Consider the following 18,753-nt stretch of genomic DNA (forward strand, 5'->3'; position numbering starts at 1 on the left):
TCATACAGGTTTTATTAGACCAGAGATATCGCGAGATAAAGGCCGCAGAAGGGCTTCTGGAAAGTTTAACCCAGTGTTTTTTCGGCTAAAATGTCCGTTGGTCTATACAGGATGACACACGGAGCAAGTATTTAGGGTTAAACCAGGAGCCCGCAGTCCTCCCGGCTCCTCCAACCCCCTCCCCTCCCCTCTCGGACCCTGCATGGAGTCACACAGCCGTGGTGAGCAGGCAGTCACTGCACGGTAGACTTCAAAAAGAGGCGCTGAGCCGGCCACGCACAGATGAAACAGGAGCCACATTCGGGGAATAAACAGACAAAATGTCCCACAAGAAGTCCTCGGAGACGGCGGCTGATGCGGAGAACCTGCGAAGAAGATCCGCGAATGATACCTCAGGTGAGACGGAGCTGCTGTGTTTCACCTGCGTTCAGCGTTTGTCGCTTCACAGCTAGTTTAAAAACTCTTAACGTTCTTTTTTTTTTTTTTTTTTTGCTGCTTTTACACTTGACCTCGTCTCGAGCGCGTTCATCAAAGACACCTGCGGCCAAACTTCTCCTCCAGTCTGAGCTAAACGCTAAATTAAGTAAATTAAGCGCCTGTTAAGACTTTCTGCTTGACTGCCAAGTGTCAGAGAAGCCCCCTTATTTCTAGAACAATGAAAGTAGGTAAAAGTAGATTTGAGGGTTGTAGCATGGGGGTCTTTTCCTGTACTTTTAATGGTGGTCGCCTCATGTAATGTTAACGTTGACGTGGTTAATCTACTTTGCTCACAACATGTTAGTTTGTTGCTTTGTCTCATTGGAAAGAAAGTTTAAGACCTCTAAATGAGCAATCATTGACTGTTCCTGACCTCCATTCTTCAGCCAAGGCCTACCAAAATCTGTCCATTGCACCTTTAAATCGTTACATTTTACTTTAAAACTCTTATGACACATGGGGGTGGCAGTCCCATGAACAGGCAGATGCACTATATACAGCGTAACCATCATGCTCCAGTGGTTAATTTCAAAGCATAGCACAGTCGCATAAGTTTTCTTATCTCTCTGTGTTGCAATGCATTGATAATGCATCAGGCTGGGCAGCTGACAGTATGTCTGGAGAGGGGACACCCTGTGTGACTCTCAGGAGGTTTTTATTAGTCACACACATTTCCATGGCCCACCAAGAGGACACTGGCCTTGGATGATGGTCAGTCTTGATAGCTCTGATGGGAAGAGACCCTCCCCAGCATCATTCTTTGCCAACTGGCAGATCATGTCAGTTCCTTTATAAAAAATCTGTTCTCTGTGATACTTCTTTTATCCAGAGAACTACATAGATCCCGAACAGCATCACCGGTTTCTACCACGACAGTCCCAAAGGGATTGGCTCAGCGTCGGCCCCCAGCATCCGGAGCTAGGCTCGGCAGAGACGCCCTCCCCAGATTCTTCTGCTCACAACTTCTGCCACTATACACCGAAATGTTTCCTCACCGTCCACAGAGGTGAATGAGACATTAGTCGACACCACAAATGTTATTAAAACAAGCGTAGTGAAGTTTCTGTATGAATCTGTGGAGACTGAATGTATCACTGCTCTTTCTGGGGCTGATCCTGTGGGACCCTCCCATCGCCGTGTGAAAATGTTTTCTCACAGTTGTGATCTGCACAGGAGGACACAGCACTTCAGCACGGTCGTCCTCGTCGCGAGGTGTCCGGTCTACTCCGTCACGGTTTGGAGAGGAGGGTTGGCATGAAGGCACCACAAAGACCACAATCAGAGCTGAGAATGAGGTGGAGGCACACAGGGAGGCCAACAACTACAAGGTGGGTCATGATGGGGTCAAGGCGACGCTTTGATGCCCAATACTACCTGCACATCATCAGTATCCACGTTTTTTTAATCAGTAAAGATTTAAAATGCAGATATGGAAAGGAAGTGTTAGTATTACTTTGATTAAATCCCCCTACTGGGGGTACAGGGGTAGTGCAGGGGGAACCTGCTTAACTGTGGAGATGAACAAGACAAGACTCTTTTCATGCTAGCAAGCTTTGATTCAGATACTGTGTCAGTTCTATGTTGCACCGTATGCTTGTGTGACGTGTTTTTAAAGGGAAATCTCACCTTTTTTTCAGTTTGGCTTCAGGAAGTGGAAGGGCAATGTCACGGAGAGGCCCATTGAAGACCGATCAGACATCATCAAAGAGCTCTACTCTGATCTTAGCATAGTGAAGCCTCGAGAAGGTCTTTTTCTTTCACTCTTTGCACTTTAATTCTGTTTAACAGGACCTACATACTCATGCAGATAACCGTGGGTTTCTTGCATTTATCATTTCTCCTCTCTTTCAGGCTCAGTGGTCACCGTTGGCAACATCATTTATGTGTTTTTATTTGGATGGTGGATATCTTTAATCTACTTCCTCCTTTGTCCTGTAATGTTTCTAACGATCCTCCTTGCTCCTTATGGTATGTATCCGATTAAACAGCTGCATCACTCAGAGCATCATAGCGCCCCCTGAAATCTTAAACATGGTGTTTTTTGGTTTTTTTTTTAAGGCAAGCTTTGTTTAAAGATGGCGTGGTACTTTATTTGGCCGTTTGGGAAGTCATTAGAAAAGGTAATATGATATAGAGCATTAACATTTTGTGTCTTTGGATTCCAGTATTTAAGTAGCTGCATCATGATACCAACAAGTAGTTCTCCCCTTATCTTCAGACAGGTGTAGTTAAGAGATCCATGCTGAGGCCTCCAACCATTGAGGTCATTCCTGAAGAGAGGGACAGTGAAGACAATAAGGATGTTGTCAGGGACAAGGACTCTGCTCCCCTTCTGGTGTCTTCCCCAATCCCTGTTGAGATCCCTGTCCCAGAACCACCCGCTAAAAAAACTTCAAATCACTGGGTAAGAAAGTCAGAATGATCTGAATCACTTGGTGCAATGGAAGTTGACTAATATTCATATGATTTGAAGTATTCCTTGTTTTTCTCTGCAGTGTCGCGTCAGTACTTATGTTTGGTTGTTCCTGTGTTACCCTCTCCTGGTTGTGGTCCACTCCCTGGCCTGTTTGCTCTCCTGGCTGCTGGTCTTCACTATACCTGTAGCCAAGATGAATGCTCGCACACTGACCACCACCCTCCTCATGGCACCAGAGGACATTCAGATTCACAAACTGGAAAAGGTAGTGTCAGTGGTTCATCAAGAGAAAGATGTCAAGGCAAGGAAGAAGCAGAAATTTCCTTCCTTTTCTGTACTGGTTGTACTGGTCATGTGTTTTGATACCATCAGGCTTTTATCAGCCTCCTTATTAGCTATGCTATGATGCAAGTGATGTGCTCCACTAGCTGTTGCAGTGCGTAAATGACAAATCTGACAAGTGCATCTTCCATGGATTTTTCTCTCTAAAGGGTCAGTTCAACCAAATCACAAAGAACTTGGTTGTCACTTAACTCCAAATGATGTGTGACATGTGCTGTACATAGTCTTTGTTTCATTTGCTAAGCCTTCGACACTTTTCGTTGGGAATATGAACACTGGTGGATTCAGTGTAACCAGGTTTTTCGAAATAACACAGGTGAATCTCAAAACTTAGACATAGCAGAACTGTTTGCATGGCTGGATGCAGCTACAGGTATTATTTCTTCTATTTTGTGTGAAGCGGCCTTTTAAAACTTGTGTTAATTGATTGTTTATGTCTGATAAGTTCATTTGTATCTGGCTCTGTCCTGCAGGCACCTGTGTGTCAGACCAGAGTCCTCTTGTGCTGTTATCAAGCTTTCAATTTGTATTACTACAAATACACGGTCCAGGGAATCAACATTTTTGCTCTCAGTATCCTTTTTTGGTTGTGGGATTTAACTATGTGGGAATCGATGTCATTTCTGGAGCTGAGATCTCTCAGTCCTTCTCACCAAATATATATTTTCCATCCACAAGATAGTACCATTGTGTACTGCAACTGACAGTCTGTCCATTAGCTCTCCTTAAGTTGATTCCCTGCAGACCTGCTTCCCCTGGTAATAATCACCCTGATTATTGGCTACACTGACCATGAAGACAAATACTTCAGTGCTGAGACCAAGTTTGCCACAGCCATCACTTCCATTATCCCTCTCTCATATTATATTGGGATGGGTATAGCCAGGTAATGCTGGCTGGCGCACAAATCCCTCATGAATTCTGATGCACGCTATATCAAATGGTTGTTTTGTTGATAACCGTGTGCATTCCCACAGCATTTCTGCACAGAGTAACTTTGCAGTGGGAGCGGTGGTGAACGCCACCTTTGGCTCCATCACAGAGATGACGTTCTACATCACAGCGCTGCTGCAGGGACACCGTGCTGCAACCAAATGTTATGAAGAGATCGTTAAAGCAGCCCTCACCGGGACCTTGCTTGGCTGTATACTGTTCATACCTGTGAGTGCCTGACAAGGACGAATGAGCATGCGTGTGTGCATGTCAGAGAACATGCAGCATTCTGATTCTGTCTGTGAAGTTTGCACGCACTAACCCCTTGCTGTGTTTCTGTTGTGTGTTAATTAACTGCACAGGGTATCTGTATGATCATTGGGGGCATAAAACACAGGGAGCAGCGATTCAACAGTCGTTCAGCTGGAGTGAGTTCAGCTTTACTCTTCATATCCATAGGAGGTATGTACGGCGACTCATTTTTAAACAATATGTCCTCCACCAGCAGATTCATGAAGCTCTTTAATTTGACCCTCTTGTTGTAACGCCGGCCTCAGGTGTGTTTGCCCCCACGCTCTTCTCCAAGACCTTCGGTAATCTGGTGTGTGAAAGCTGCACCAATGTTCCAGGGAATGCCAGTGTGCCCTTCATCTGCAAGGACTGTCACTACGACACGGTGGGCTGCTTCACTTCACCTTCATACAGAGTGACTTTGTGCTTTTGGCATTTTTGAGAACACGTTTTCATTCCAGTTTTGCCAGTCGTACCTGCGCTTGGAGATGACAAGCAGAGCAGCAGTGTGACTCATGTCTGCAGTGCTTCATTGCCTTGATGTTTGTGTTTCAGATATTGTTAGCGTAAAAATTGATTCATTCTTTCATTCCTTGTTTTTTTTTTTTTTAACAGAGTCAAACTGACCCACATTTCATTCTGTCCCAAATCGAGTAAGTCCAGGTGCTATTTTGCAGCAGGTTTTCAGAGTAATCACCTCAATGGTGTTTCAAATAATGATTAAATTGTTTTTTCCAGGCCCCTGGTGTACACAATTTCTGTGCTGCTGCCTGCTGCGTACCTGATCGGCCTCATCTTCACACTGAAGACCCACTCCCACATCTATGATATCCATATCAGCGATGGCCACACAGGCCATGCACACGGTCAGTATGCACAAGAGGGCACCAGCACCTCCAACCCCTCTGGTGAGGTCACCACTGGGCATCTCCTTGCAGCCAACTCGTGTATTAATTCCAGCAATGTTGCCACCAGCCAGGTGGTTACAACAGGTGTGTGTGCATGGAATCTTTTGGGTGAAGCGGCATGAAATTGCAATGCACTAACTGCCTGCTGCCCTCTACAGTATATTAACCTGTTTGTGCATGTAAGCAAAGCATTTCCCTTGCAGTGAGGTTGAAGCTGTACCTGTGCATGCCAAAGCTCTTAAACACGTGCGGGTGAAGAACCTAAATTTACTTTGATGCATGTGGAAGCAGAAAAAAGCTTCTCCTCTGTGAGGTAAGTCGAAAATGTTGAATGTCTGTAAGCTGATTGTGTCTATGCTACAAGCAGGTCATCATGTATGCCACTGGTCCCGCTGGAGGGCTCTTGCAGTGCTGATTGTTGCCACAGTGTTGATGGCGTGCTGCGCTGACCTCAGCACGGAGAACATTGAGCCCATGCTGACCCATTCCTCCATCTCCCAGGTATGCAAAGTGCTTACTTTATAAAGAGGAAGGGAAAATGGCTCTTAGATTCAAAAGCTCATTGGTCCTTGGTTGGTAAGACCATATTAGTGCACAGCAACCCTTCAGTTCAAGTTTAAAATCACAACCTGAAATACATTTTTAATGAATACCTGATATGTTTAGATAGAAAGAGAGAACTGTCTGCCTCATTGTGTCTCTTTGTACTGGATGCAGTACTTCATCGGCGTCACAGTGCTGGCCATGGTGCCAGAGCTCCCTGAGATCGTCAATGGGATCCAGTTTGCACTGCAGAACAACATCAGCCTGAGGTACGAGGACGCTGTGCTGTCGTAGTTTAGTGTTTAGTGACCGCCTGAATGTTAATATTTAACGCACAAAGAACAAAACTGTTGAGATGAACATTATGTGAACATTTTTTTCCATAGGTTGTACTTCGGTTATACACATTTAACTGTCATACATTTGTGTCCACAGTCTTGAAGTGGGCAGTTGCATTGCTGTGCAGGTCTGCATGATACAGATTCCACTGCTCATACTCTTCAATGCCTTCTATGTAAGTGCCTACTTCGTGTCATTTCTTTACACAGTGCCGTATTTTCAATCGTGACTTTGCTTGATCCTTTTTTTTTTCTCCAGGATGTTGGATTTGTGCTTGTGTTCAGTGACATTCATCTCTGGGCCAGCATCTTCAGTGTCATTCTGGTCAACTACATCTTCATGGATGGGAAATGCGACTACTTTCAGGGTAAGTCATGATGCACAGATTTCCCCACATCAGGAATAAACAGAGGCCAACAGAGACTATTTGATAGATTATCTAAAAAGCTTGAATTAACATGCATCATGATCACCTGCTTTGTTTTTAGGCACTGCTCTTGTGGTGGTCTACCTCATCCTCTTGGCCCTTTACTTCTTTGCTCCCTCTCCACGCTCGTGTTGATGTGCTCGCCAAGAAATTTTCTAGAGCTCCAAAATTTTAAGCCACTATAAAAAAAATACACTAGTCCTTTATCTTCAGGTTGTGGTGTGTGGTGTGTACACTGGCACAAAAGATGGAAAAAGAATTGGGTTTTTGAAATTTCACTGTGGAGCTATAAGTGCGTAGCTGTCTGCTTTTGTCAGTACACGACAGACATTTGTCCAGTTCATAAAAATCTGTGACTTTGATGTTTTGCTTTTGCATTTAAATGTACATTTATTTGTTTGTATTGTAATATGTGGTTTATGTTGGACATAATAAATGCATCAATTTATAAAACTTTTTTTCAACTGGTGCTTCACTACCTACATATGGTTTCTTTAGAAAAATGTATTCCACTATAATTTATGTTGCATTTTCATTCATAAAGTTAATTTTTGACATGTTGACATTTAGTACGTTCATCTAATAGGACAAATAGCATGCATGTTATACCTAGATCACCTAAAAAAGCAATTTATTTCTGTGTATCATGCTACTTATTAGTCAAGCAAAAGAAATGGGGGGGCAGCGGGCAATTTACATAACACCTTTATTGACAGTACTTCAATACAACATTCACACAAGCCTACTGTACATCATTTTTGTGGTCACCTTTTAAAACTATGTCCCAAAGTAAAGGTTTGACGATGTTAATAGAAAAAGCAGGAAATCACATCATGCACAAAGTAGTTTTGTTATGTAGAACAGAAAAAAAAAAAGGGGGCAAGAAGTGCAGGCTGATCAAACTATCGGGCAAGACCCCAGCATGGGTCTCCACTAAACTCTCATTCCTCATTATAATCACACTTTGATGAAGATACATTTGGCATCAGTTGAATTCATTGATTGAACATAAGAACCGCAGAGAACACGTTGATTTGACACGTCCAGTAAGTGCATTTAGGATTAAATACCCAAAAGGCTCATAATGCTGCATCCTGTCCTGAAGTGCACTCTGCGTGGCCTTTAATAAGTACAATACAAACGCTTCTGCGTCCTCCAAACGGGGTACAAAGTAACTGTTTGCCACCGACATGTTCAGAGATTATACTGTAAGTGATGGCTTGTTGGAAAAAATGGTTAAAATGTTCACCGACTGGAAAACAATGTTCAACATGATCCCTTTTGTTTGGACATGCAAAGATCTTATACTGCCTGTATTCATGGTATTTCAACCCTATTAACAGTTTGAAAAAGGCACTGCAGTATAAACGAGTGTTTTTTAAAAGCCTGCTACTGAAGCGACTCCCTGTGCAAAACCTTTTCTATGTCATCAACAGAGAGGGAGTAAAAGTCTGAACAGAATTAAGTCTTTATTCGAGTAAAAGCATTTTCAATTAATTTTAAAGAGCACCAAATTCACAGTGATGTGTTGCGTGGTTTGGTTTACAAATGAGAGCTGCAAGCAAACAGGATGGAAATTAAATCATTTTGAAGAAACCCACCTTCTTTTTTTTTTTTTTTTTTTTTTCAGATGTTCTCCAGACTAGACTAACATAATCCATCATGGAAAATACAGGAAATACACTGAACCCTTTTCTGACGCACTAACAAAGAGCAAACAGTGTTTCTGCGTGTTTTAGCTAATTTACCACAACTTAGTTTTTTAATTGTTTTTCCTTACCACCAGGCAGACACTGGTTTCCATTCACAAAGTATAAAATTAACTCAAAGGCTTGCGATTTAAGACAGGTAACCCCTCACAGTGAAAACCACGTCTGCTTTTATGCTAAGATAACGTGACTAATGATAAAAACATGAAAATCAGTGGGATTGATTAAGTTTCATTTTCACATCAGAGGAAGAAAACTGAGATAAAAGGCTGCCTGGAAGGTCGCAAAAACATTTAAAATCTAAAATGCATGTCAGCAGCTGTAATGAGCCTACATTTGAGATTTTAATTAAATTGGCTAAAATGTGCAGAAACGCTGGCATGGTCCGGCGGCAAAACCACTGTCTGCCACTTTTTAGACTGAAATGATTACTTAGCTTATAGGATCTATTTAAAAAAAAAAAAAAAAAAAAGGTAAATGTCCACAAATATGCAAGACAAAGTGTGCAAAGAGCAATATCAGGTGATGAGAATACCCCCAGAAAAATGGATTTAGTCCTTCATATAAATATACATGCATTCGTCCTTTGCACAGAATTCTTAAAAGTACTAGAGAAGGCAGATTTTCTTCTAAAAAAATGGGAGCAGACAGTCTTTAAAAGCATGACGTGGCAAAATAAAGGATTTCCGGCTGTCACAGTTTGAAAGGTGAGAAGCAGGAATTCATAGTGAACTTGACACAAAGGCATCATGTAAGGAACGGTGGTGGCAGGAGGGGATGAGTAATATCCATAAAACATTCCACATTTATCTTCTTTATCATCACTGAAACTGCAGAAAATGAGAACAAACGGGGGGGGGGAGAAAAAGGCATCCCATTGTTTTTGGTTTTAAGGCGGGGCTACGTCAGGAGAGGGAGGGGGAGGGGGAGGGCATTTTCCCTGTGAATTCAATTCTGTGCTCTATCATCTCCTCCCGGTCCAACCCAGCCCATCCCATCCATTCATGTGTCCGGCCTACACCGTGCGGCCTATTTCAAGCGTTCAATGAGTTCCTGTGTGAGGCCCAGGTTGAGCAGCTGCATGGTGGGGAGTGAAGTCAGGTGGGGAAAGGCCTTGAGGAGCTTCTCCCAGCAGAGCTCCAGCAGGCTGGGCACAGCCAGCCAGATCTTAAACAGAGAGCCAGTTCTCTTGTTCTCATGGATGTTCACCACGCCACCGTGGATGTACATGCAGCCAGCCTGAGGATGGAGGGAAGGAAAGGAAAAGGGCTTAACACATCTTCTCCTGTCACTCACACAGGACAGAACTTCATCTGATAGGGAATTAGACCAACACAAAGGCACTAGGTGGCCTAGATGACTAGATTAGAAGACCATTATCACTGACATGAAACTCCAGTTCCCTTAAAACTGCTGCTATTCCAAACTACAATTACTGAATTCAATGTATATAGACAGTGACCAGGAAGGGTTGTGTTGTACTGACTGGGGTGACGGCGGCACAGTGGAAGTAGGCCGGCTCGGGCATCACTGCTGGTAGCTTACTCCACTGAAAAGTCTGCAGGTTGATCTTCCACAAATCAGCTAATATCAATTCCCCGTTGTAGCCTCCACAGATAAATACATCTACAACAGAGAAAGAAGGACGATCAGACACTGTTTGCGTAGCGCTGGTTTATCTTTGAAGCTGAACAACAGACTTCTCACCATTTCGTATTTGTACACAGCTATGGCACCTCCTAGGAGCAGGATACCCTGTCAGAAGCACAGACTTTTTTAGAATGGAGCGAATGAGAGCTAAACAGGCTTAGTTAATGATGGAGTGCAGACCACAGACCTATTTTGTCATGAGGTTTAGTCGTAATCTCCTCCCAGGAATTGGTCTCCAGATTGTAAGCATGTATCTATTCAAAAGAGACAATATTCATACAAGTCTGAGTACTAAGACAAGGTAGATGATCTATTTTCACTCAAATCTCTTCCTCAGCTCACTAACAGACGCTGAGGAGAAAAAAACACCATATTCTGTATCAGATATGAACTCATTCAGAGATTTTCACTTGACACATTTTTAACCGGCACACAGTTTTGGTGATAAATTAAACATGTTTGATGAGTCTACCCTACGTGGTGTCGTACCTTGTCCAGAGGGTAAGATGTCCAGGAAGTTCCTCCTCCCAGAATGTAGATCCTCTGTCCGTCATGTGCTATTTCATGCCTGTACCTGTGACACACAAGAGCACGCCATGTCAGGTAGTTTTACACCACAAGAAAGATCTCTAGCTTGGTTTGATCCAACAGCACAGGTGTACCGTTCCTCAGGTAGGTCGTCAGGAGGGTTGTTGGGTTTGAGGTGGATCCACTCCCTGGTGGTCAGGTCCAGCCTGTGCAGGTCTGTGCTGTAGATGTAACCCGTCGTCCCTCCAAACACGTACAGGAAACCGTTTATAATAACCATTGCCTGAAGGAGGAAAGATATGAGATAACAGCTCAGGAAGAAGCAGCTAAAACAAAGAAATCAGAGTTTAAAGTTTCTATATCCATACATCGACTGGCAGGGTGGTTTATGAGGTTACCTGTCCGTAGATTCTGTTGGGCTTCTTCCCCCGACAGTTGAGCAGCGACCATCGCTTGTACTTCACGTTACAAACGTGTACGTCATTGCCGTTATTTTCACCAAAGGGGATCCCAGTGCCGCCAAACACCAGGAGGTTGTTGCCGTGCAAAACAGCTGGAGAAGCACAGCAACATCAAACTCAATTTTCATGCCCAGTTTCTTCACAGAAAACTGGATTTTGCATGCACAATTACCAAAATGTGGAATTAGATATCCAATATTTCACCTGACATAGACGCCAGCTCTGTGGGCATATAGCCCTCTGTTCGAATCTGCTGCCAGCAGCCTGTGGCAAAGTGGTACCTCCAAAGCTCCCTGAACAGTGGATAGTCTTCATTCTCTGAGCCTCCTGACTCATCATAGTCAGGGTTATACCCTCCAAACACATACAGATTAGTGTTGTCAGCAACACAGCGATGCCCACTGCGAGCAGGGGGAGTACGATGACCTGGAGAGGGAGGAACAAAGTTTCACAGGATGAAACTCACACCTAATCACAACGCTGCAGAATCTGAGCAGACCACGATTCACTGGCACACTTTTGTCCAGGTGCTTCTATCAAGACATTACTTCCATTTGGCAAATGCTTTGCAGCTGCATGTCAAGATCAGTCAGAGGGACCTGAGTTGCACTGCGTGCTGCACATTACTGGGCCATGGGTGTGCCTGGCCTTGCAACTGTAAGACTGCACAGTGACACACAAAAATGAAAAGAGACCAAGACCAGGATCTGAACTGAGGACTTCACATAACACTGCAATCTAATACGAACAGCTAAATGAAGAATGTTGGCAATGAGAGGAGTCAATCCTTCCTGGCTTTTTTCCACACATCATGGATCATCTCAATCAGGTCGGACTATTAAGTACTGCGTTCTGCAAGGTATGGTGAACAAACTGAGTGACTAATATACCGTTTACAGCCCTGCATCTCTTTAAAACACAGCCTTTGGCATTTAGGTGTCTGCGGGCCAGCAAATTCTAGTAATCAATGATTGTATGTTAGAGCATGTACGACGCTGGCTGTGCAGGTAGAAAACAGGATTTACAAAAGGCGAAACAGTATGACAACCAGTATTCATTTTATAAAACATATCATCTTAGAAATGATTGCTAACAAGCTCCTGGAAGATAAACAAGCAGAATTATTGGATGCTGATAGCTTGAATGCTATGCTTAGTAATATCAACAGTAAGGGAACCGTTTCAGCTCCAAACCCGTGATGGTGCCGTCGTACGTGGAGCAGCTGATCTCTCTCACACTGTTGGTTCGACTGGCAAAAATGTACAAACGTTGAGTCAAACCTTTCGTTAGCATCTCTTGCTAATGTTGTTGACCGACCTGCTAACGTCTCCCCGTGCGGCGGCCTGCCTGTCAGTTTCTCGAATTTATTCAGCTGGTCAGGACTGCGAGCACCTTCAGCGTCCGACATCGTTTCCGGTTACAATCCAGTCCCGAAGAATGTCACATCGAATAAAAGCAACATCTGCTAAAGTGCCGATAAAACATTATAAATCATCCCACATTTCGATCACTGTGAGGCCATTCACAAACGCTATGCCCCCGGCCGTGACACCCTTGGCCAATCAGAGGGCTCGTTATTAGGACGTTGCGTCAGGGTGGATGGGCGGGACTGCGCGTGTGCTCCAAAACAACAACAGGTTTTTTTTTCTGAGTGCCGTCAATGGACCTGTAAGGGAGATGAGTCATGTGGTCAGAGAGACGGTTCAAGATTCACACTATGGTGTGTTTTTTGGCCACAACTCTTTGAATTATCCCACAAATTAAACATACAGAACATTTATCCTTTTTTTTTTTTTTATCTTTTTTTTTTTTTTTTTTTGCACAATATTTTGTTACGTCGAAAATTATGGGAGCCCCACAACCCAGTTCAGTTAGCAGTTTGGAGCTGCTAGTGGTTAAAAGCTGAATTTAATGCCACATTTACATTTTAACAGTCAATCCCGAAAGGGGTCAGACAGGGGAAAGGGGAGAGTGAAGGGAGGAGGAATTCGGAGACTGATCTATGCGCTGGTTATCAACACTCTAATGTGATAACAATACTTTTGTGCTTTTTTAAGTATTTTTCACATTGCTGCTTTAATTTCAAGGATGTGAATAAAAATAAAAAGTATAAATTGACAACTAAGTTATACTTTATTAGAACAAGAAGAACAACTAATGCTGCGTAAAACTAAAGTTAGGTACCGTATGCTGTGTAAAAGGAATAAACACGATACAAGCCAGTTTTAAATAAGGCAACTCATTCTGTAAAATGGAAAAATATAAGCCAAAAAACTTGATCAAATGAGCGGCCTCATATTTAAGTCTTTTTATGCCTATGGTTTTCTATTCTGATAAATAATTCCTACCTGATCAATACTGATAAGTGACATTCTGGCGGGTATGCGCTACCAGATAGAGAACACTAGGGGTCTTACAAAGCGGAACGATTGGTGTCAGGGTTTATTTTCCGGGGGGACATCAGAGTCGATCATGGCGACGCTCGGCGGCAGTCGTGGGGATCGTCTCGGCAACTCAAATCACCAAAAGTCTTCCCTTGCATCTCCGGAGAAAGTTCGTGAACTTCTCAATGATGGAGTGTCCTCAGCAGATAACGGATCCAACAGGTACATTTTTTTCACACAACCGCGCGCTGTTTGTTTAATTCGCAGTGGCCGAACAGCAAGTTCAGGTAGCTAGTTTGGTTAGCCGCTTAGCATGTCAGCTCTGCTAACTTACTGTAGCTGCCCTCACTCAGCCTGCTTTAAAGGCGGGGGGCAAGTCTACACAGATTTTGGAGCTTGTGTGCCAGGGACGGGAATGTGCACGCCACTGGTATTTCTTGTGTGTATTATTTAGTCTATTTACTTCACTTGTTTGTGGTAATAGTCGTCGTGCTGTTGCCGCCGTGCACAGTTACAGATAAGGGGGTGGGAACCAAAAGTTCTGCAGGAACACGGTGCTCCGTTAGTTTGCTGTTCATTTCTGGAGTATTGTCCACTTGATGCCCAGCCATGAAGGCCAGGTTGAATAGATTTAGCTAGATTTTCTGGTGTGCACTCAGTGCAGCAAAGAGCAAAGGTGCAGTAAAGATTTGAGCTACTTTCCATTTTTTTCTCTCTGTTATAACAACTTTCTTTCAGATGAACTGTGCAACTACTTGTCATGTTTGCTGTCTGTTTTCTTAGAATTCATATCTCCACCAGTTATCTAACCCCTTATTCACGACTTGTTTAATTCAGTTTGTTAGGCCTGGACAAAGTCTATGCAAGTTTATTAAATGTACACAGTTATGTAATCTGCTGCATCTTTTTTGCCATTCAGATAATAAGCAAGTGTTTGTAAAATGAAGATCTGTTTTTTTTCTTTTTGTGTTGATTTCAGTGGACAAGGAGATTTGAAAGTTCTGGACGTACAAAGCAACACTCAAGCACCTTGCGAGGCAACGAACAAAGAAGCCTTTTTCTCAAGAGTGGAATCCTATTCAATATCCTTTCTCTCATTTTGACCTTTTGACCCAGTATGAGGCATCGGGGTTTTTTAACCATGTCATTTCTAATACAAAGTAATAATGACTGCCACAGTACTTGAAATTTTTCTTAGCATAGCACTGCTTGAAATGGGCAGGCAAACCCCGTGTGCTGTCCCCCCTGATGTGCGCCAGATACGGCTGGATCAACGTTGGCTGTGATATGCTCAAGTGCTCCAGCTGCCAGGCTTTCCTTTGTGCATCACTGCAACCAACTTTAGACTTTGAAAAATGTAAAAACCACCGAAAAGAATGTAACGCTCTATTTTGGCAAAATTAGGCTGATGTTGCCAGTCTGCCAAAAAGTAAAGGTCATGCAACTCTCCTTGTGTCTTTAATAGATGAATCCCGCATTGCAGAGATATCGAGGCAGCTTCAGACGCAGCATGAGAAGTTTTGCCCCTGGCCTGACTTTCCATGCCCAGGTAGGAGCAAGCTTTTTCATATTGCATGCATATACTAACAAAAATAAGCTTTTACGTGATTGTGTCATTTTACCTGAACGGACCCAGAATTGCCTACATTATGGTCAAGGTGAATGCTGATGTCATTTCAGAGCGGTTCTGGCTTGTCCCAGCCTGTGAACCATCAGCACTTCTCACTGCCTTCTTGGAGCGCTTCCAGAGCGCCTGTCTCCTTGCCCAGCAGCTGCCAGCCATGAAGCCAGAGCAGCTGAAGTCTATGGTGAGGAAGGAGAGGAGTCTTCTTAGATACTGAGAAAATACTCTTTGAAACATTATGAACATTGCTCTTCTAAATTACTTAGAAGGTTTCCAGGAGATTATAGAATGATAGTTGGATTCATGAAAAATGTGAACTTTATCTATAGATGTATTTAAAAAAAAAAGAGGGAATTTTCAGTTGTTCACTTGGAACTTATGTGCACTGTTTCCTTGCAGTCACTGACAGAGGATGTTGTCAGTGTTATACTGCAGCTCATCGAGGAAGAACAAAAAAGAAAGGGAGGGACTCTCTGCTCGGAGCCTTTGGCTGTGCAGGTGGCTGCATGCATTGTTTCTCTCTGTGGCTGGGCTGCAAGGTGAGATGAAACTCCTGTTTTGCTTTGCTTGTCTCCTCAACACACTTTTGAATGCCATAAACTAGAGTAAGCACGCATAGAAGCTAATTTCTAGTGTTAAAGTGATATACTAGCTGCATGGGAGAAGATAGAATGAAAGGACACTAGATGTAATTTAGACACTGAAAGAAGCATTGCATAAAATTTATTAGCACTCCTCCTCCTGATGAAGATGTCTGAGCCATGGATTTCTCTATCTTAGCCCAGCTCTGCACGCCATGAACCTACCCATCCTCACCTGCTCATACTGTATGCGCAAGGTGGGCTTGTGGAACTTCCACCAGATGGAGGGAGCGGGAGGCGAAGGAGATGCCTCACCAAGTACTGTAGGCCCGTCTTCTCAAGCAGCAGGTCCTGCCTCAGTAGCCACACACGAGGGCCAAGTTGACCAGCCCACTTCTGCCTCATCCACTCCTGCTACAACTCCATGTCGTATGAAGCTGAGGAGCCAGGACTCCACCCGCTCTGACCAGGCAAGCTTTAAGCAAATTAATGTTTACGGGCTAAATAATCTAGATGCACATATCAATTTAAAGCAAAATTTATGTACAAAAATGGCAGTCGAAATCTATGTCATGCAAGACCTTTTCCAATGCCCTGGTGTGTGTTACAGGGCGAGGGAACTTCCTCCCCTGTGGCATTGCGTGCCCGAAGCAGAGACTCACCAAGCCCCAGTGAAGAGCTTCCGAGTCCTTTGACAAGGGGCAAAAGGACAGCAACTCGCAGTCGAGGACAAGGAGACAACTCTGGGGCTGATGGCACTGCCGGCCTGCAACACCCACCTAAACGCCTGTGCCTGTCGTCAGTTTGTGGTCCAGTAAGAACTAACATTACTGCTGACTTCACACCCGGATTGTTGTGCAGTTTTATTATGGCACACTTGTGTTCAAGATGCACAATTCAGCAGATCACAATCAGATTTTGAATTTCTAGCTCTATTGCAATCAAATTCTTGCATGATATATTGTGCCACATTTGCATTAGCAAGTGGATCCATTACATTAAAGTCAGTGTTCCCAGTTTCTTTAAAAATAGCCACTGCAAATTGCAATGATGATGATGAATTGTGCACAGGTAGAGGGGGCAGAAATGACTCCAAAGTGACAAATACTGTCAAAAGCACCAAGTTTGCAAGCAAGGCTGTAGAACCTAGATCCTTATCCAGAAGGCTTTTGCATTACTTATTTTTAATGAGCTCTTACAAACATCTTTTTTAACCTACTTCTCTGTTATTTCAGGATGGGCTTCTGCATAAGAATGCATTTGACCCCCTTGCACAGCACAGAGACTGGTGTCCGTGGATTTCTGTGGGAAAGGAGAATGTGGATCCGGGGGCGATCCCCATTGTGGAAGGAGGTGCAGCACTTCATCAGCAGGGCTGGAAGGCTGCTCTTGACCTCCTTGTGCCCATGAAGAAGAACTCTACAGTAGGAGGCAGTCCAGCACAGGCAAGTTGCAACATACGTGCTGGGCCAGTGGGGTATGAAGCTTAGATTCAAACATCTGACATTATTCTGTTCTCTGTTTCCTTCCAGGGTCCTCGGGACAAGTCTAAAAGGGTGTTTGCTATATTCCGTCAGTGGCAGGTATCCTCCTCTCCATCTCAGTAGACTGTGTCCATCCAAACAGCATCACAACACTGAACTGATGAACTGACCTGCCCTCTGTTTGTGGTACAGTCTAATAGTATTAATGACAGGAGTGTCACATCATATCAATGTATGCCATCCCGTAGAGTCGTGTTTACATTCAAAGTGTTCCTGGGGAGAAAGGAAGTTGATTCTGTCTTTAGGCAAATGAATGAGTGTCCTCTCTGTGAACAGTGAAATATGTGAAGGATGCCTGTGTGGCATTAAAGTTGAATTCTGTCTCATGAAATGGGGGCCTATAATAGGCCTTGTATCACAGGTACACAGAAGTAGTCATCAAGTAATAGAACACATCTCGGCATATAAATTGGCCATGGGCAAGCCGTCTACAATTAATGTCATATGAAGTGTGCTCCAGTAGTCCTTCATGAACTTATGGTGGGCTGGATTTCTGTGGAATAGAAGTGACAAGAAGTCTGTGATCGTGAGAAAGGGCCAAATGGCTTGACACTGGAAAGGCAATGTTTACCTTCAATGTATGGTGAGTCAAGTGAGAGAGTGGTAAACATTAACTTGAGATTAGAAGAAAAAAGAAAAAAGAAAAAAAAAACTGTGAGGAAGTTATTTGTGTGTGTTTACTGTTGTGGATTTGAGTTTTCTTTGAAAAGAACAGAATCATTTTTTTGGTAGTGAAATGTTTGTTATGATTTAGTCAATGATAAAATCCTGCTTTTTACAGGCAGGTAGAACCATGTGCCATGATCTTCCAACCTATTTTTAATTAGAATCAGGATGCTTGTACTTCCTATTTGCCTTTCTGTGAATTCTCATTGCTAATCCAGTCCTCTCTATTCTGCATGTGCTTTATCTCCATAGAATTTCTTAAAGATGTTTAATAAAATGCTCTTCTGAAAGTTTGTTTCATTGCACGATGTCCCTCTGAGAATTCAGTTAAACAATAGATGGATTAGAAATGATGTTATTGTAAATACAGGGAAAATACTTGAGTATCTGCTGTTGCATCTTACACAGTGACTGACTTCTGAAAGGTTTCTCAGTGTTTTCATGTGCATGTGATTTTCGGTTATTGGCTCATCTATATTTGCTGCCATATGTTGCCTTTCAGTACTCACTCACTGGCAGCCATTTTGTTGCCTGTAATATATGAACTGTATGAACCTCTTTGGCTTGGAGGTTGGCAGACACACTGTATGTTGCTTGCACTTCTCTGTTTTACACAAATGACTTGTATGTTTATTTTATTCAAAGATAGCCTTGTGATTTTCATCATTTGTGGAAAAAAATGCTCTTATGGCAAGTATGAGGCTGTCCTTGGAGTAATGGTACATTTATAGCCACAGTTGTACTCTTGAAAACATTTTCTTGATTAGGTCTCTTGTGTGTCCTTGTAATGCTGTATATTTGGGTTTGGCCATTTAGTAGGAAAAAGCAGGAATTAGCTGATTTAATTCACGTCCTCCTCCTCCAAAAAATACAAAGATCTATTTGCAGCAATGTTCTCCCACTGTTTGTACCTTTGGGAGAATGTTTTCC

General features: G+C 43.2%; 3 protein-coding genes across 3 annotated transcripts; 2 read left to right on the plus strand and 1 right to left on the minus strand.

Moving 5' to 3' along the window:
- Positions 1-320: 320 nt before the first annotated feature.
- Positions 321-6,811, plus strand: cax1 (cation/H+ exchanger protein 1). Its single transcript, XM_076722654.1, has 21 exons — positions 321-396; positions 1,307-1,483; positions 1,651-1,689; positions 1,720-1,805; positions 2,115-2,223; positions 2,329-2,445; positions 2,536-2,597; positions 2,696-2,876; positions 2,965-3,158; positions 3,709-3,808; positions 3,980-4,121; positions 4,213-4,396; positions 4,531-4,630; positions 4,726-4,844; positions 5,075-5,112; positions 5,198-5,325; positions 5,735-5,868; positions 6,085-6,179; positions 6,346-6,424; positions 6,508-6,616; positions 6,738-6,811. Exons 1-21 carry the CDS (start codon positions 321-323, stop codon positions 6,809-6,811), a joined length of 2,343 nt encoding a protein of 780 aa, XP_076578769.1.
- A 553-nt stretch (positions 6,812-7,364) lies between these two features.
- On the minus strand, positions 7,365-12,606 carry klhdc10 (kelch domain containing 10). The gene is made up of 9 exons (XM_076722602.1): positions 12,342-12,606; positions 11,229-11,450; positions 10,962-11,116; positions 10,698-10,846; positions 10,525-10,609; positions 10,223-10,289; positions 10,093-10,140; positions 9,872-10,011; positions 7,365-9,624 (listed from the first exon to the last, which is right to left on the minus strand). The coding sequence occupies exons 1-9, from the start codon at positions 12,430-12,432 to the stop codon at positions 9,415-9,417; spliced, it is 1,167 nt and encodes a 388-aa protein (XP_076578717.1). The 5' UTR covers positions 12,433-12,606; the 3' UTR covers positions 7,365-9,414.
- Positions 12,607-13,496: 890 nt separating this feature from the next.
- zc3hc1 (zinc finger, C3HC-type containing 1) lies at positions 13,497-18,113 on the plus strand. The gene is made up of 10 exons (XM_076721704.1): positions 13,497-13,630; positions 14,388-14,490; positions 14,615-14,765; positions 14,874-14,957; positions 15,089-15,216; positions 15,432-15,571; positions 15,813-16,083; positions 16,224-16,427; positions 16,849-17,058; positions 17,146-18,113. The coding sequence occupies exons 1-10, from the start codon at positions 13,497-13,499 to the stop codon at positions 17,218-17,220; spliced, it is 1,500 nt and encodes a 499-aa protein (XP_076577819.1). The 3' UTR covers positions 17,221-18,113.
- The last annotated feature ends 640 nt before the right edge of the window (positions 18,114-18,753 follow it).

Source organism: Chaetodon auriga, chromosome 22 (assembly GCF_051107435.1).
Source record: "Chaetodon auriga isolate fChaAug3 chromosome 22, fChaAug3.hap1, whole genome shotgun sequence".
NCBI lineage: Eukaryota > Metazoa > Chordata > Actinopteri > Chaetodontiformes > Chaetodontidae > Chaetodon > Chaetodon auriga.